The 16,886-nt window shown below is 44.7% G+C and overlaps 6 protein-coding genes across 6 annotated transcripts; all 6 read left to right on the top strand.

Moving 5' to 3' along the window:
• Positions 1-131: 131 nt before the first annotated feature.
• On the top strand, positions 132-2,492 carry GLAREA_00274 (P-loop containing nucleoside triphosphate hydrolase; the record flags this gene model as incomplete). Its single annotated transcript, XM_008085034.1, has 7 exons — positions 132-404; positions 453-534; positions 621-867; positions 916-1,017; positions 1,215-2,140; positions 2,187-2,255; positions 2,305-2,492. 7 exons carry the CDS (start codon positions 132-134, stop codon positions 2,490-2,492), a joined length of 1,887 nt encoding a protein of 628 aa, XP_008083225.1.
• Positions 2,493-4,563: 2,071 nt separating this feature from the next.
• Positions 4,564-7,708, top strand: GLAREA_00273 (UDP-Glycosyltransferase/glycogen phosphorylase; the record flags this gene model as incomplete). Its single annotated transcript, XM_008085033.1, has 5 exons — positions 4,564-4,586; positions 4,842-6,867; positions 6,916-7,318; positions 7,369-7,617; positions 7,668-7,708. The coding sequence occupies 5 exons, from the start codon at positions 4,564-4,566 to the stop codon at positions 7,706-7,708; spliced, it is 2,742 nt and encodes a 913-aa protein (XP_008083224.1).
• A 1,030-nt stretch (positions 7,709-8,738) lies between these two features.
• On the top strand, positions 8,739-9,796 carry GLAREA_00272 (PR-1-like protein; the record flags this gene model as incomplete). Its single annotated transcript, XM_008085032.1, has 3 exons — positions 8,739-9,080; positions 9,169-9,602; positions 9,739-9,796. 3 exons carry the CDS (start codon positions 8,739-8,741, stop codon positions 9,794-9,796), a joined length of 834 nt encoding a protein of 277 aa, XP_008083223.1.
• A 1,455-nt stretch (positions 9,797-11,251) lies between these two features.
• Positions 11,252-11,671, top strand: GLAREA_00271 (uncharacterized protein; the record flags this gene model as incomplete). Its single annotated transcript, XM_008085031.1, has 1 exon — positions 11,252-11,671. One exon carries the CDS (start codon positions 11,252-11,254, stop codon positions 11,669-11,671), a length of 420 nt encoding a protein of 139 aa, XP_008083222.1.
• Positions 11,672-12,620: 949 nt separating this feature from the next.
• GLAREA_00270 (uncharacterized protein) lies at positions 12,621-13,457 on the top strand (the record flags this gene model as incomplete). Its single annotated transcript, XM_008085030.1, has 2 exons — positions 12,621-12,766; positions 12,815-13,457. 2 exons carry the CDS (start codon positions 12,621-12,623, stop codon positions 13,455-13,457), a joined length of 789 nt encoding a protein of 262 aa, XP_008083221.1.
• Positions 13,458-14,277: 820 nt separating this feature from the next.
• On the top strand, positions 14,278-15,189 carry GLAREA_00269 (uncharacterized protein; the record flags this gene model as incomplete). Its single annotated transcript, XM_008085029.1, has 2 exons — positions 14,278-14,366; positions 14,415-15,189. 2 exons carry the CDS (start codon positions 14,278-14,280, stop codon positions 15,187-15,189), a joined length of 864 nt encoding a protein of 287 aa, XP_008083220.1.
• Between the last annotated feature and the right edge of the window lie 1,697 nt (positions 15,190-16,886).

The following is a 16,886-nucleotide window of genomic DNA, read 5'->3' as shown; positions in this document are numbered from 1 at the left end:
TCCTTCAACACAACAACAACTCTGATCTTTCCTACAGTTCACACAATCTCATCAGCAATCATGGTTTAGTTGACGATTTTCTTCTCATACATCTCTATGTCTCTCATGTGTCCATTTCGTATATTTCAAGGATGGAGAATGATGTTTTTACCCGCCGAAAGCTAGAGGAGTGGTTCGAGAAGTCTCCTGTTACACCTTCTGCCTCTTTTGAGTGTTCCACGCCTGCTTATTCTTCGACAATCGCTGCTCAGTCTCTTGGTGACGACATCGAAAGAGAAACATCTGACATTCCGGTTTCGAATGCAGATGGAACCCTTCAGGAAACCAGGACCATACTGGGAAACGGCACTGTTTTTATCGAAGGGCAGTTGAAAGAGGAACTTCCGATTTGTGAGATTGACAAGGTTTGCTAGCCGAGAAGAACTACTTTCTTTCTTTCTAATCTGTTGAAGTTACAAGATGAGTTGCGATCGCGACTGTTCGCCGCGGATTTTTCTTTTCAAATCGACGAGGATCTTCTCGCGGATGAGGATAGTATGTACACCCGCAACACAAACGACTGGCAGCTCGCAATGAGTTCGTATCAGCAGTCCCGATGACTGATTTTGTGCTCATTAAAGACACCCCTATATATCTGGGCTCTCTATACAAGTGGAGTAAATCTTTCTTGGAATCATTGAAGGTTGTCGAGTACTCAAAAGCCACTCACCAAACCAAGTACTATTCGGTCAGCGCGAGGTCTAGTCGCTTTGATGTCCGGTTGTATTTTCTCATCCAGGACGCCCCGAATGTAGGGCAAAGTAGTTTCTTGCCGCAGGCGGAGGTTATGTATCTGCCTAACACAGCTTTACATGGAGCATGGGAAAGGTAGGACTTGCTTTTTATGTTGTATGTCTCACTAACTTTGGCTGCAAGGCTTGTTTTCGATGACGGCCACAAGTCGAATCTTGTATGGAAAATAACTAACATGAGTGAGGTTGCCTTCAGTTACGCTAGCGTTGTGTCTGATGTGCGACAGTTCGTTCAATGAAGCAATCAGGGACGGAGAAGACGTGCAGAGACCGGGTTGTGCTCCTTTTCGGTCGCACAGGAACCGGCAAAAGCACTCTCTGTCAATCTATCGCCCAGAAACTTTCGATCCGACTGTCTTCGGATTACACAAAGACGCGAATGATACAAATCAAGACATCCACGTTGCTTTCTAAGTATTTCAGCGAGAGTGCTAGAATTGTTGACGATATTTGCACCACGCTTGCGGTACTTTGCAAGGACGAGCCCTGCGAATTCAACTGTGTTCTAATTGACGAAGTTGAGTCGTTGACTATGTCGAGACAGAGAGGTTGCCTTAATGGAGAATCACAGGATACATTGAGGGCGACAAATGCGCTTTTGACGGGGCTTGATCGACTAAAAGTTTATTCCAACATACTGTTCCTCTGCACATCCAATATGCCGGAGCTGATGGACTCCGCCTTCCTTAACAGATGCAGTCTTCAGATGGTCATCGAGCCCCCTGGGATGGAGTCACGATATGCAATTCTCCGTGGTGAGTTGCAGAGGCTGATCCGCATTAATGCCATCAACCATCAAGGACAAATACCATCACTCTCAGATGCTAGACAAGAAGACAATGCAGGAACGGATGGCGTTGGTTGTCGATTATTGGACATAGTGAAGCATATTGGCAAGATAGTCGCTGTATCTCCTGAGGGACAGGAAAATAGCGCAAGGTTTCTGTCTCAGCTCCCGCAGGAAGCCATTGAACTCTACCTCCGTGATCAATACTGCAGCTTGCAGATGGCGTTTTCCTTTATGGAGCGCTTCCTCAAGATTGATCATCTCCGCACTCCCGAAACTCGCAGCATTAGCAAGGCTGATCTAGTCTGTAGTGGATGTGACAAGTCCAGAAGAAGAGAAGATCCAGTTTACAATACGGCTCTTAAAATAGCACAAAGCCGAGATGGCACTGGAAAACGCCAACTAGAAATATATACCGCTGGTGATGAAGCTGAGGTACTCGAAGACTTGTGGAACTTTTTAGAAGGGAGACGCAAAAAGACTCGAGTGATAACAACAGCAAGAGAAATCACCACACCATCATTGGAAACCCATATTCAAACCGACAACTTACAAGAGGAGAGTGCGTGTAGGTTCGGCGATACGGCTGAGCACACTAAACTCAAAAGATGACCCGGAGAATGATAACACAATTCTGTGCCATGAAGAGAATAGTACTTGGGATAAGGCACACCACCGTAAGAGCGAGAATTGTGAAGTTCCTTAACCATTCACTAACAAAGACAGGAGCGCTGGAGCTGCGACCGGAGCTTTTCCTCCGGCATGATGATCAATTACAGAATGTGAGCCACATATACGTTTTCACCCAAGAGCCACCCACGTTGACTGATTACAGTAGCAAACAAATTTATAGCTCGGCAAAGCTTTATCCTGAAAAAAAGTCCAGCGACACAACCGTACGGGAATGCTCATAAATAATCAATGTGGGGCACATGAGGCATGTTTACGACTTCTTTTCCACATCTCGGTATTCGCTGACAACAGGCGAAGGCATCTTGCAATAATATGACTTCACCAAGGGGGGCGAGTGGGGAGGTAGCGTAATGCCGAGCCGTTGCTGTCTCTCAATCTAAGTTTCGACTTCTGATACCTTCATTTTCCCCGCTATTGTCGAATTAATAGATTCATGACCATATTTGAACCTGTCTGTCAAATTTACGTCGAATAAGCAGTTCGCAGTCATTGTCCTACGTTGGGCATCATAAACAGTGAAGACAGGCTGACCTGATCTAGACTCATGTCATCGTTCATATCACGTCCCACTGCATTCCTGCTATCGTTCCATGCAATGCAATGGAATGCCAAGAAGAACTGCAGAATCGGAAAAGGGTAAGCTGCAGTCAAGATGCCAGCGGTACAGTGCGACAAACCCAGCAGAGTGGATGGAATTCAGGCTGCAGACCAATGATTAATGATGTTGATTGCGATATGAGATGCTCGGCCCAACAGTGCGGGAGGCGTGCATACAGATTTGTCGACGACAGCTTTTTATATTGAAGTTTGCGCCAAGGTAAGCGTTCCTTAGGTGTGTTGGAAGACAGAGAGGCCAATAAACAGCCACCCGCAAACATATCCTCGGAAACAGTCGGCCCAGAACTGGGTCTCTTGAATTGTGCTTTTATCCGCTGATGCTTCGTTTTTGATATCAACGGGAGACGTGGCCATGAACTGGATAACGGCCAAGTAGTTGCGACAGAGTTCTTAGGTGAGGGTGTCCTCCTGGTTTCCACTCGATCTAGCACGCCTTGGGTTCCTGGTTGGTGAGTGGCTCCGGTTAGCAGCCTTGAGATTCTCTTGCGAACGGGTTGCTGTGTTGTTTGAAGATTCGCCATGAAGATTCGCCCATGCAAGCATGTTGAGGTGTGGCTGAAGCGACAAGAATAATCTTGAAATGGTTTGAGGGAATTATCATTGGCAGTCACCATCTGCCTATCTATCGCAACAGCGGAACATTCTTTCCTTACCAGCTTTGTCTTGGACCCTAGGTACAGAGCATCATATCAACATACCACTATGTTACAAGATTATTTAGCATAAAGTCACTGCGCAGTGGTACGAGTACAACCGTAGGTACTTGGTACTTGGTACTTCCGCGGTGCACCATATTGACATGCGAATTGGTTTGCCATGACCGCAAATGCCGTTCTGTACGACTGTTGCATCAGGCATTTCTTGATTGCCATTTGCCATCTGCATCTACAGACCACGTACTCCGTAGGCTTCTCCTGCGGTTCTTCTGGACTCGCTTTTTCTCGCCTGGACCATGAAGTCCTGGCGGGTGACAGGGGCGATGCCTTCTGCCGACGCCATCTTAGCCAAACCGGGAAGCGAGCAGCGTTCCGTTCCTGACGTAGCAAGCAACGTTTGGGTCCACAACTTGGAATGTTTTGCTCCGGAGGACGAGGTGAATTTCTTGTTACCTCACTGGTACAAGCGTCGATATCTCATCCAGAATGCAAGAAAGCGCCGAGTCATAAATAAACAGATGATCACGATGGTGTAACAGGAGCAAAGTGCCATATGTCCGCGACCGACATGTTGTACTGTATTCTGGAATATATGTAGCTTGTCCAACACATGTAAAAAAAAGTTGGAATCACATCGAGAAAGATCGAGAAGATTCAACCTTATATAAGCGATAATTCACTCTTCCTCTCACATATCATAAATCAATTAATACTAGCTCGCTTCAGCATTCTGAAACGGGATCTACACCAACCAGAGACCCGACTGATCAAGCTTTGAGGCATTGTTCTAGAGGAGTCGTCGGCGCCGCAGCTCCTTTGCACCAACGTCACAGCGGTTGGCAACAGAGCACTCGGAAAACTATACAAACCTTGGTTGCCTCCCACCTCAACATTTCGCAACTTTGCAACTCTTCCTCCGTGGGCCCATGATTGCGCGATTCCGGCTATCCATCCTACGAGTCTTCCTTTTTTCTGTTCTGCGAGCTGGTCTTGAACATCCACCAGTGCATCTACTACCATGACGGTCTTTGTGGTGTCCCTGTAAGTACTCGGACTTCCTCATCCTAATTCTCAGCTTCACTTTTCCTACTTGGCCACCAAGAGGAACTTAGTTTCTAGCACCAAAGTCCAGCAGAAAAATCTTTACATTTCTTTGCGAATCCTGTAACACGAATGCGATGGAGCTGCACTATTTTCTCTGCAGCTTCGAGCGCATTGATCCATGCAGCCTTGTTGGCGGCGCCTTGCATATTTTCTGTTACTCAGAACAACGTACTGATTGAACTCTGTCTACAGCTTTCTCCCGAACACTATCAACTTCTCACTACCTACTTCGACCGCTACTACTCCTCCGAACAACCAGGCTCCGCCTCGACCACAACGTCCAATCCGCGCGCTCACTCGAACGAATACCAAGGTCGATGTTTTAGAAACACCCAGTCTTTTTAACCAGCGCGACATTACACCTCCCGACACTCCGATCGCAGAAGACAACCATGTCGATTTCTTCTCGCAGGGAGATGCCAATAAATTCAACATCCACCACCCAAAGCAGCCGGGCCCAAAATCTATTCTTGCGCCCAGTGATCCGCATTCGCCAGCATGGGGAACAGGTAGACTCTTCACCCAACCCCGATCGCGCGCAAGCTCTCCTCCTCCAGCAGACATATTGAAGCACAATAAGACTGCAGAGAAGGCCGCTGCACTCGGTCGGGCTGGAATCCGTCAGCCTCAACTTGAGGGACGGAGTGAAAGTCACGACCGTGTATTTGCTCATGCTAATTGGAATGTGGTGCCTGCAGATCAAGGAAACGGCGGACTTCGAAATGCTGTCGCAGCTGCGGAACGAAGCGGATGTTTGGATGACAAGATTTGGGTTGGAACCTTGGGAATGCCTACGGACGCTCTAGAAGATACGCAGCAGAAGCAAGATATTGAGGATCGTTTGGCTACGGAACACGACTCGTTGACAGTATTTTGCAAGGATTCAGATTTCGATGGCCATTACACGCATTACTGCAAGCAGATCCTCTGGCCGGTATTCCATTACCAAATCCCAGATAACCCAAAAAGCAAAGCTTACGAGGACCACTCGTGGGTCTACTACGTCAAAGTCAATCAAGCGTTTGCCGATAAAATTGTTGCAAACTGGAAACGCGGAGATGTGATCTGGATTCACGACTACCATCTTCTGTTGGTGCCAAATATGATCCGAAAGAAGCTGCCCGATGCGAAGATTGGTTTCTTCCTTCACGTTGCGTTTCCATCGTCTGAGGTCTTCCGCTGCTTGGCTGTGCGGAAGGAACTTCTCGAGGGAATGTTGGGTGCCAATCTTATCGGATTTCAAATTCACGAGTATGCGCGCCATTTCCTTCAAACTTGCAGCCGACTCCTCTGCGTCGAGGCCACGAATGATGGAGTTCAACTCGAGGAGCGTTTCGTTGATGTTATTGATACCGCCATCGGTATTGATCCAGTCGCTTTGGAAACGAGTCGCGCAGATCCAGCTGTTGCGGAATGGTTGAATACTATGCAAGAGCGATATCGAGGGAAGAAATTGATCGTTGCACGAGACAAATTGGATTACGTCCGAGGTGTCCGCCAAAAGTTGTTGGCTTACGAACTATTTTTGAATAAACATCCGGAATGGAGAGACAAAGTGGTAATGATTCAAGTTGCGACATCTACCACTGAGCAAGCTGAGCTCGATGCGACCGTATCTGACATTGTCACGAGAGTAAATTCTTCCTGGGCGAATCTTGCATATCAGCCACTTGTCTACCTCAAGCAAGATATCAGTTACCCGCAGTATCTGGCTTTACTTACGGTCGCCGATGCTCTAATGGTTGCAAGTCAGCGAGAAGGTATGAATTTGACTTGTCACGAATATCTATTCTGTCAAGATGGCAAATTTGCCGGCCATAATAAGAATGGTTCGCTCATCCTGAGCGAGTTCACCGGTAGTGCTTCTGTCTTTGGGGGTAACGAACTCTCGGTCAATCCATGGGATTACAGACAATGCGCAGACGCCATATTCAAAGCTTTGGTTATGCAAGACCAGGAGAAAGAGCAACGATGGTCAAAGTTATACGAAGCTGTGATGCATCATACAGCTGAGCACTGGTTCACCACTTTCCTAGCAAGGCTTGATAAAGTATATGACGAACAATATCGTCGAGATACAACCTCGATACCTCGTCTCTCTATTAATGCTTTGAGCCAGTCATACAAGAAGTCACAGCGACGTCTGTTTATGCTTGACTACGAGGGAACTCTCGCTTCCTGGGGCTCACCACACGATATCATTCTCACAAGTCCACAGGTAAGTTGCATTCTCACACGTGATTTAATCAGGTGCTTATATTACTAGCGTACACTTGATGTTTTGAACGATGTCCTCGCTGATGAGCGTAATACCGTCTACGTGATGTCAGGCCGTCAACCGGAAGAACTTGATCGTCTGTTCAAGCGAGTTCCAAACCTTGGACTCATCGCTGAAAATGGCTGCTTTATCAAAAAGTTTGGCGCTTCAGAGTGGACTGAACAAGCCAACCTAGAAAAGATGCACGATTGGCAGGATTCAGTCGAGGGCATCATGCAATATTATCACGAACGTACCCCTGGGTCTTGGATCGAGCGCCGCCATTGCAGTTTGATTTTCCATTATAAAAGTTGCGAGGATCCAGAATCCGCGAGTCGTCAAGCTGGTGATTGTGCAAGCCATATCAATGATGCTTGTGAGGAGCAGAGAGTTAAGGCTATTCCAACCGAACGTAAGCAATTTTATCTCTCTCATACGAAATTTCTTCTAACAAACCTCTAGATGCTGTCATCGTCGCACCAATCGACTGGTCTAAAGGCACCGCAGCTACACAGATCTACGAACAAATCGAGGCATCAGGAGATGCAAACGTTGATTTCCTGACCGTCATGGGTGATGGTCGTGATGATGAGGTTATCTTCCGTTGGGCAAATGAGCTCGAGAGGCAGAAGAAAGTAAAACATGTGACTACCGTTAGTCTAGGCGCCCACAACACCGAGGCTGGCTACACTCTGACACAAGGCGTTACTGGTATGTTTATATGCTCGCTATATTTTGATCGCCGATTAATTATCATCCAGGAGTTTTGACCGTTTTGCAAAAGCTAGGACAGCTTTCATGATATCCCGTCCGTCCGTCCCTTTGAAATTAAATCTTAAGGGTTTGCGAGATTCGAATGCAAGATCATATACACGCACACCCCGCTCCATCTTTCTACTAGCGATCGTTTGTAGCGCCTTTCTTCTTTCCTCATTCTGGGAGTTTTTGGCTGGTACATTTTCTTCTCGGAGGATACTTAGGGGAGGAAACAGAGCGCCACTGTAACGCAGGTTTTGGTAGATTATTTGGGGGAAACACAGGATGTATGAGAAGATGAGATGAGATGAGATACCTAAATGCATGGAGACCTTGGGAAACTTTTTTTGAAACTTTTTTTTTTGTAGAATAGACGATAGGTAGAATGCCACAATTTTACCGTCGGTCAGATGTTTCGTTTCATCACGTCCACTCACTTCTCTGGCGTAGGTGGAAATTGTATGTCTTACGGGTCGCGGCCCGCACCCAAATTCCCCACACCCTGTCAAATGTCCAACCCCACAATCCGCCCTGCGCACTACGTCACACTACTGCTTAGCGCCACTCACGGTGGTCCAATGGCTTTGATGTGCAGGCTGGGATTGTAAACCTGGTTTTTCTTTGTGATGGAAGAGCTGGAAATAGCAATATACAAGGGGGCTTTGTTGAGTTTTATAATGGGGTTGTCACTCATATCACGCCTGGGCTTTGTTCGGATGGCTTTGCTTATTATGGGATGAGTCCCGAGAGAACAAAGGAATACGAAGATCGTCGACGTGCTTGAGTTTTTGTCTAAGGAGATTTGACAAAGACCTTGTTTATTGTTGGAGTGACTGAAGCAGGTTTAGGGGTTCTTTGAGGGGAGGGGATATTAGGACTTGAGGTCCCCCGTGGGGATTTGAGGGATACAGATATGATTTAACACGATACGAAACGAAACGAAACGACAAGAAAGATTAACGAAAACGAGATAAGAGGATTTCAATTCTGGAAATTGAAAACATATACCAACGAACGAACGAAGTACTAACGAACGGCGAACAATCACGAAACGAATGCCCACTCACACCCTCAAAATGCACATCCCATCCCCATTCTTCCTCCTCCTCCTCACCGGCGCCCTCGCCATGCCGAAAATCGTCACCATAACATCAATCATCACGATTCCTCTCCCAACAGCCACTCTCCCTCCAATATCTATCCCAACGAACATACCAGTGCCGAATCCAGGCAAAGCAGTTATCCCAGGCACCTCCACGGGATCTACCTCTTACACAGATGAGAATATTTTTCAACAGGATGTACTCGCTGCGCATAATTTTTATCGAAGACAGCATAATGCGAGTGCGCTGGTGTGGAATGATACTAGTGCGAAGGTGGCGGGGAGTTGGGTTAAGGGGTGTGCGTTTAAGCATTCGGTATGTCCTTTTTCCCCTTGTCTTTTCCCCCTTTTAACCTCATACCCTCCTCTTTCCCTCCCAAAATCAAATACTAACACATATCCAGAACGGCGCCCTAGGCGAAAACCTCGTCGCCGGCCCCCCCAACGCGACATCCGCCATCGACCTCTGGGGCCAAGAGCGACAGCTCTTTAACTTCAAATCCGGCGGTTTCTCCGCCGAAACAGGACATTTCACGCAGCTGGTCTGGAAAGACACTACATCTGTCGGCTGTGCGGTTAAGAATTGTAAGGGCTTGGGCTGGTATACGGTTTGTGAGTATTGGCCGAGAGGCAATGTCGGGTTTCAGGGGGAGGACGAGGATAGGTTTTATAGGAGTAATGTGCAGGGGCAGGTGCAGGGGGATGAAGGGGATACGGCTGTGGAAAATGCGGCGGTGTTGGCTGCGGAGGGGACGAGTGGTGTTGCGGGGGTGGGAGGGACGACGACGAGTGGAAGTGCGGTTACGCCGACGGAGACGGGGAAGAGTGAGGGGGGAAGGTATGTTTGATTTGATCTCTTTAATCATTTTTCCCTTTCTGCTGGTCAGGAATCTCACTATCCAACCACCCTCACCTTTTTACACCACCTTTCTTCCTCCTCCTTTCAACCACAACAAACTAACCTCACACCTTAGAACCACACCAACCCTCGGTCTTCTTGTAACGGTCACAATAGCGATGTTGTTACTCTGAGCGAATTGCGTGCAGCGATGGAGGAAATAGCTGTTTGAATGGAGTTCCGAGCGAGCGTTTGAATTCTTCTTTGTAGATATTTAGATGGATACCCTTTGTGTATAGTTATGTGGATATGAAATTTACGATTTAAACCTAAATTATATTATAGTTTTATGATTTTTAAGGGGAGTTACGGATGTTTTACTTTCCTTCTAGAGTCTTTATCCCCTACTACCCCTCTATAAAACCTTTAAATCTTCTATATCTTATTTCTACTTCTAGCCTAATACTAATTCTTATCTTCTCGCTTTTATTAGTATAGAAATAAAGAAGTATAAATAGAGATAACTTACTATTAATATACTATATTTTTTATTTTATTAATAGACTATATATATTATGTTCTAGTTTTATATATATATATTTTTTTTAGTAAGTCTTAGTAGATAGATATTAAGTAGAAGAATAGCTATAAGTAGTAAAAAATAATATACTAGTATATAGAATCTATAATTATATTAGTTATTCTTTTACTTTTAAAGATAGATAGATAACTTTTAACTAAGAATAGAAGAAATTAGAGTATATACTATCTAGAACCCTCTATTAAATTTTAGGGAAAATCTATTTATTAGAATATAGTTAAGAATAAAGAAGTTCTAAGAGGGTTTCGGCGTAAGAGTACTTAAATAGCGGTTACTAGAGTCGTTATTAATAACTTTTTAACTTTTGTTAATAAATCAGCTCAACCTTGATGACTATGCGTCGAAATCAAGCGTGTTGCGGTATACTCACTTTCAAATTCACTAATGTTCGTAATTGCATTTCGCATTAGTGGTAGCTGAATTAGCCAATCTCACTGTTAGTGAGGTAGACGCTGTAGGAAAGATCCGCTGAATTAGCATGATAAGAATCGGCTGTTCATCTAATAACATAAGATTAAACAGTGGTATATAATACCATCTCTCTTCCTTTCTTTTCGATCTGTAGTAACTTATATGTCACACAATACTGGATCCGACCGTGCAAGACATAGCTTATTAGAGGGGTAGAAAGGCATATTCAAGAATGAAAAATCACTTGAAGTGCGTTATGGAAGGCATCACAAGGTCTGTCTCCTTCAACACAATATCTGAGCCCAGCTGACTTTCAGACAGGAACTTTGACGATGCTACTTACTCTGATTTGACTATCACCTGCGGTGTGAGATCTTGGAAAGTCCACCGTGTGATCGTCTGTCCGCAGTCGAAGGTCCTAAATGCTGCTTGCAAGCCAGGATTCAAAGTTGTAGCTCTTGTCCAATTTCATTCCCCCAAACTAACGTTGATAGGAGGCAGAGACTGGAGTTATTCATCTCGATGATGACGATCCTGTGATGGTCGAGACAATGTTAAGATTCTTCTATACTGGTTTCATTACTCGACCCCCGGATGCGCTCCCTTGATGACACACCTTGAGCGCATACGAGATGCAATGGCAGTTTACATCTTAGCTGATATGTACGATGCGGCAGGATTGTTGGAGAGAGCAAGGGGAGATTTTCGCTATGACCTGACTAAGGTTGGCCTCGATTATGGCCTGTGGGTTGCTGACCTCGAAGAAGAAGAAGAGAAGGAGGAAGTAGAAGAAGAAGAAGAAGAACAACAATTCACAGCCCGAGTAAGAATACTTAGAAGAAGAGAAGAGAAACTTATGTGTTCTGTGATCTCGGAAATCTACAACTCGCCTGGACACATCGATCCCCTCAAAGCCGACACCGTCGAGCTCTTCGATAGAAGCTTTGCAGAAATGCTACAAGGACCTAACGCAGACCTCGGGAGAACAGCCATGCTACAGCTGCCTGAATTCTCTTTGGATATGATGGTCTCACTTGCCGCATACCGCAGATTCTGAGGAATTTAACGATTAGGGAAATGTTCTTGACATGGTGGGGATCAGGTCACTCATGTACCTTTTCTGAACTGCAATCATGATTGGGAGGACTAAGAATTGATCAGATGCCGATGATGGGGTAGGGTAACCAAGATGGGGATATGGGAAAAGATGGGATATGGTGGATGATAGCCTGTTACTGTACTGCGAATGGCAAATGGGTAGCATGACAATTATTTGACCTCTACTGTTTTCTTGATAAGTCTCGCCAAGTATGTATAGATACAACATCGTGTCACTTGAATTAGTAAGTGATCAGTAGGGTATTCATCCGCGAAAATTGATCAAGTTATTGGCATGAAGCTTAGCACGTCCTTCGTTCCTTCCCAACTTTGACCGAAATGGGCATATGCGTCTCAACGAATTTCACTTTCCTTCTGTTACCTTCTGTTTGCATTGGTTCTGATGACAACATCAAACATCTTTACAAAGCCTCAAGATTTGGCACAGCAGTGAAAAGGTAAAAAAGCCTCTTCCTCTTTGTTTGACTTATGATGCTGCTGCTGCAATTATCGCACGTTCGACCAAGAAGAAATTCCCAATAAAGAACAAGAATGAAGTAATGAAGTTGCATGAGAGCTCGGTTCACAAATTTCATCAGAACTGCTACTTATTAGAATGAATTTCTGCTAACTTTGGGGGCTGGCTGGGTTTGAATTTCGCACCAGGTTCACAGCTGCTTCACCGACTAGAGAACCAATCCTCACGGTTAGTGTGTGGCTGAGTTGTTCGAAGAGAAGCTCAATAACTTGAACAGCTATTTTCTGCTTTATAAATACTACATGCAGAGCAATCTCAATTCTGCACATGCATTCTCTGAACATTGTTCATCGAACAAGTCAAAGTCATTTCGAGAAGTCAAGACAACACACCCTTTCGCTATTCTCTTTCAACAATAACAAAAGCAGATATGGGTCAGCAAGCATCCAGGGTACCGGCCAAGAAACAGGTCCAAAACACCAAGACAACAGCGGAGATACAGGCCAGAAAAGAAGAAGGTTACTTGGCGACAAAGTCACAAACATCACCCAAGGAGTCGAAGGCACCCGACTTCAAGTAAAAACCTTCTCAACGACTCTTGAACATACAGCTAACAGAACGCAGGAACCCAGCACAGCTCGTCACTCTGTATGCTTCTAAGAGTGCTAATGACAAAAAGTTACTTGTTCACAAGGACTTCGTGTGCCGCTACTCTCCAGTTCTGAATGCGGCATTGAATGGACTCTTTCTCGAAGGCGAAACCCAAAGTTATAAACTTAGCACAACGGACGTTGTGCTAGACATCCTTGTCCAATGGTTGTACACACAAAAAATTGAAGTCGATCAATTTGAGCCGCACCCGGTCATTCATCATTACTATGATCTAGAGCCCTTAACGTGGGCTTGGATCTTGGGCGATGAGCTCATCATGCCTTCGTTCCAGAACGAATGTATGAAAGCGATGATAGCCATCAAAAAGTACAAGTCTGTTATTCTCCCAGACTGCTTTGCAATTTGGAACGCGACTTCTGGAGGCAGTCCGCTACGGGTTGATTTAGTACATTGTGTTTTTCTTACGTGGGGAATTGTCGACAAGAAGCTCGGGACGGAAGAAGGAAAGATTACGTACTTTGAACCAAGTTTCATACCACCAGAAATGATGGTAGCTATGTTTGAGGAGGCGAGGTCTGTGATATCTGCTACTCAGGCCAGAAAACTCAATCTAGAGACCTCTATTGAGCAGTTCAAGGTCAGGGAAAGAAAATGATGGTGGGAAAATGGCTACGAATCACGGGTCGATGAGACAGGTTCGCAACCGGGATTGAGCTCTTTTGATGGGCCGTTACTACCCAGGCCTTTGAGTATCTTTGGGGCGATGTTTAGGGGTCAATTGACAGGATAGTAGACGCGCGATACCAATCACAAGAATAAGAGAGATATTGAATAAAAATTAACTATTCTTGCATTTTTAAGATAGCATACTCTTGGGCTAAGTGTAAAGTGAAATGGGAATCTTCGACGTAAGTGGAGAGAGCTTAGCTTTTGTTCTATCTAAGGTGTATACAAGCCCTTTCCTCTAATTACAACCGGCGACACGAGAGTTTATTTCTGATGCAGATGCGCACTTAACCTTGCTTCAAGCACAAGTGGATCATGAGGTCGCTAAGCAATTTAATTCAGTCTAATTTCACGCCCATCCGTACTGAAAAGTTTCATAAACTAGATGGTATGGAATCCCACATGAACTATTTCATAAAGTTCACCGATATCATCACTTGATAGATGAATATCTACCAGTATAGGCTGACTGGCTTAATTAGTAGTGAATTCTATAACAGCCTCGGAGAAGCTTCATTTCTACGAACAAGTGAGCGGACTAGTGTGTGGCGGAGTCAAACCTATTGTCTCTTAACAGATGTGTAGGTATAAGTTGCCAACTATTTTGCTTCCTATGTGATGTAAACCTTCTTTGCAGAATAATTTTTGTCGTTTAGCCAGTGATAGTAAAACTCTTTACCACTTTATACCTCTAACAAACACAAAACGATAACCTCAACTTCCCATTCTACAACAACACTCAGGCGGCAATGGGTCAACAAACGTCCAGAGAAATGCCTCCAGAAGAGGTGCACCCAAAACACCCGACGGAGGCTGAGATGAATGGACCAGATTTCGAGTAAGTAAGCAGTTAATCATTCCTGAACGTAGACTAAACATGTTATAGTCTCAATGATGTTGTCGCTCTGTATGCCTCCGAGAGGCTTGATGCCAAGACATTCCTCGTCTCTAAAGAATTCGCATCTCGCTATTCCCCGGTCCTGAGCGCGATGATCAATGAACCCTTCCCCGAAAAAGAAAACGTCCCTGAATATTGGAGTATTATTGAAGATAAAAGTCGGGAGGGCGTCAGTCAGGAAAGCGAAAACCTCGAGAGCGAAAGCCAAGCAGGCGACAATCAAGTAGGCAGCAATGAAGAAGGCGAGAGTAAACGCATACGCCATGTGTACATTCTTGGCATCGCCGAAGACGTTCTAGATATTCTCGTCCAATGGATCCACACGCAAAAAATCGACCCCGATCAATTCAAAGAGGATAACGAGGGTTTCCGAGAGATGGAACCCTTGATCCGCGCTTGGATCTACGGTGACGAGCTTCGAATGCCCGCGTTTCAAAACTCTTGCATGGAAGTCATGATCAAGGTCAAGAAAGAGTCGAGACTTGTGATACTGCCAGATTTGTTCGATGTTTGGGAGAAGACTAGAAAGGGGAGTCCTCTTCGTAGATATGTGGTTGATGTTGTTCTGCTAATTTATAGAATTGGTGGAGATGATTACTTGAAGGCTGATGGGTCTGTGGTGACATATAGACCTCATATGATTCCGACGGAGATGATGGTGGCTATGTTTGAGAGGGCGAGAACACTTATTTCGCCTGAACGAAGCGGACGGCTGAATAGGGAGGCGTCTGTTAAGCATTACAAGGTCTCGGAGAGGAATTGACGAGTCGAAACACTGGCCGTGGATATTTGGCGTATAAGATGGGATGCCAGTATACATTGATGGCTTCTGATGGGTCACGATTAGCAAGGATTGTAGGATTGATGACTAGTGGTTGATTGGTAAAATATTGGACTTGTCTTATGAAAATGAAGAATGAGGGGGATGTTGAATAGGAAAAGCTTATTCTGGCATCAAGTAGCTTTTGTTTGGCTGGTTGCCGGCTAGGAATTAACCACAGAAATGAGAAATTCAGACAAAGAACATAACTTCAAGCATCCTCTACCCTCGTGCACAAACAATTAGATATAAAGAGGGAAAATTGATAGGAAAAATTACATTGATCGACAAAGAACACGCTCTGCAACGTTGTGATATGTAAGACACCGATTCAAATACGGAACTATGGTTTGCCATTTCCGGAGTATGACTCTTTTATGTTTCCTGCAGTAGAGTAATTCTTACGACTTTAGCGTTTCTCACCATGACTTGTCTAAGAAAGCATAAGAGCTTTTGTGGTTTACTGGACACAAGTTTCAGCATTGGTAGCTAGCTGAAATGTGCTCGACTACCTATACTAGAATCAAATCAACTTTTTGCTAACCAACGGTTTTCACTTATCTTTTAGAGTTCTGGGAACAACCTAGTCTAAGAAGGTTCTTTTCACTATATAAATAGCTACGGTAGTTAATTTTTCGAGTGCGGTTTGTTATATACGACGTATCGATTGTTAGTTTAGTCGCCTACCATGTAGCTGTAAGATAGAGTCAGACCGTCTTTGCTGCGTGTCATTTTACATGAATACAGCCATACATTCGAAGAAGAGTGGGAATTTTCTGCAAGAACTTCATGATTTGGAGTGGTCAAATACTTACTCCAGGGGATTGCAGGACGGGGGAGTGCGTTAGTGAGAAAATGGGTCACCAACCTGGGTTAGGTTGATGAGTGAAACCTGGAATTGGCACACTCGACAATAATGTCTCAACTTCGTCGAGGCTTTGTGTAGTTTATATGTTATTATAGTTTGTTACTTAATCGTAAAGAAAGAAGGCGATGATTACGTTTCCAAGCGATTGCGTGTTAGCAAACCGCTCTATTTAGACCACAAATCAGCCTTCTCTTTATTAGTTCGATCAATGTTATATGCAAACGATCATAGCGGAAAGTCTCTATAGGCATCATAAATCCATGTACGACAGTGATGGCTTTATCACAAATAGCCTTTGAGACTTCTTGACATAGCCACAGCTAGCACCTGATGACAATGAAATTAGCCCGGAGATAAACATGAGCGAAGTTGGAGGATTCTCATGTGACTATGTGGTAAGCTGTATCATTTCAAAACAATGACAGTGAAATTTTAGACTCGTTGTTTCATTATATTGGTGGATTGGTGGTGAAAATACAGTGAACAGGGGTTTGGGGCTGGTGTTCAGCTGGAACTCAGACCATTTACCCACTGGAACAGTAAAATCAGCAAAGAATAGAATCCATTAAGTTGTTATTTTGTCAAAAGTTCGTGAACTGAATTGTGAAATGTTAATTCAGTTTAAACTTAGTTAGTTTTGCCCAAGTTAGCGAACCTTTGGGTTAAAGATAGTTGGTGAAGTAGAACTGAAAAGGGCAGAGGGGATTGTATAAAAGTGATGATTCAATCGGTCTAGTAGCTTTATTCTGTCATCCTTAATACTTGAACATCA

This window comes from Glarea lozoyensis (assembly GCF_000409485.1).
Source record: "Glarea lozoyensis ATCC 20868 chromosome Unknown GLAREA3, whole genome shotgun sequence".
In the NCBI taxonomy this organism is placed as follows: domain Eukaryota; kingdom Fungi; phylum Ascomycota; class Leotiomycetes; order Helotiales; family Helotiaceae; genus Glarea; species Glarea lozoyensis.
This window is presented reverse-complemented; position numbering and strand designations above follow the sequence as displayed.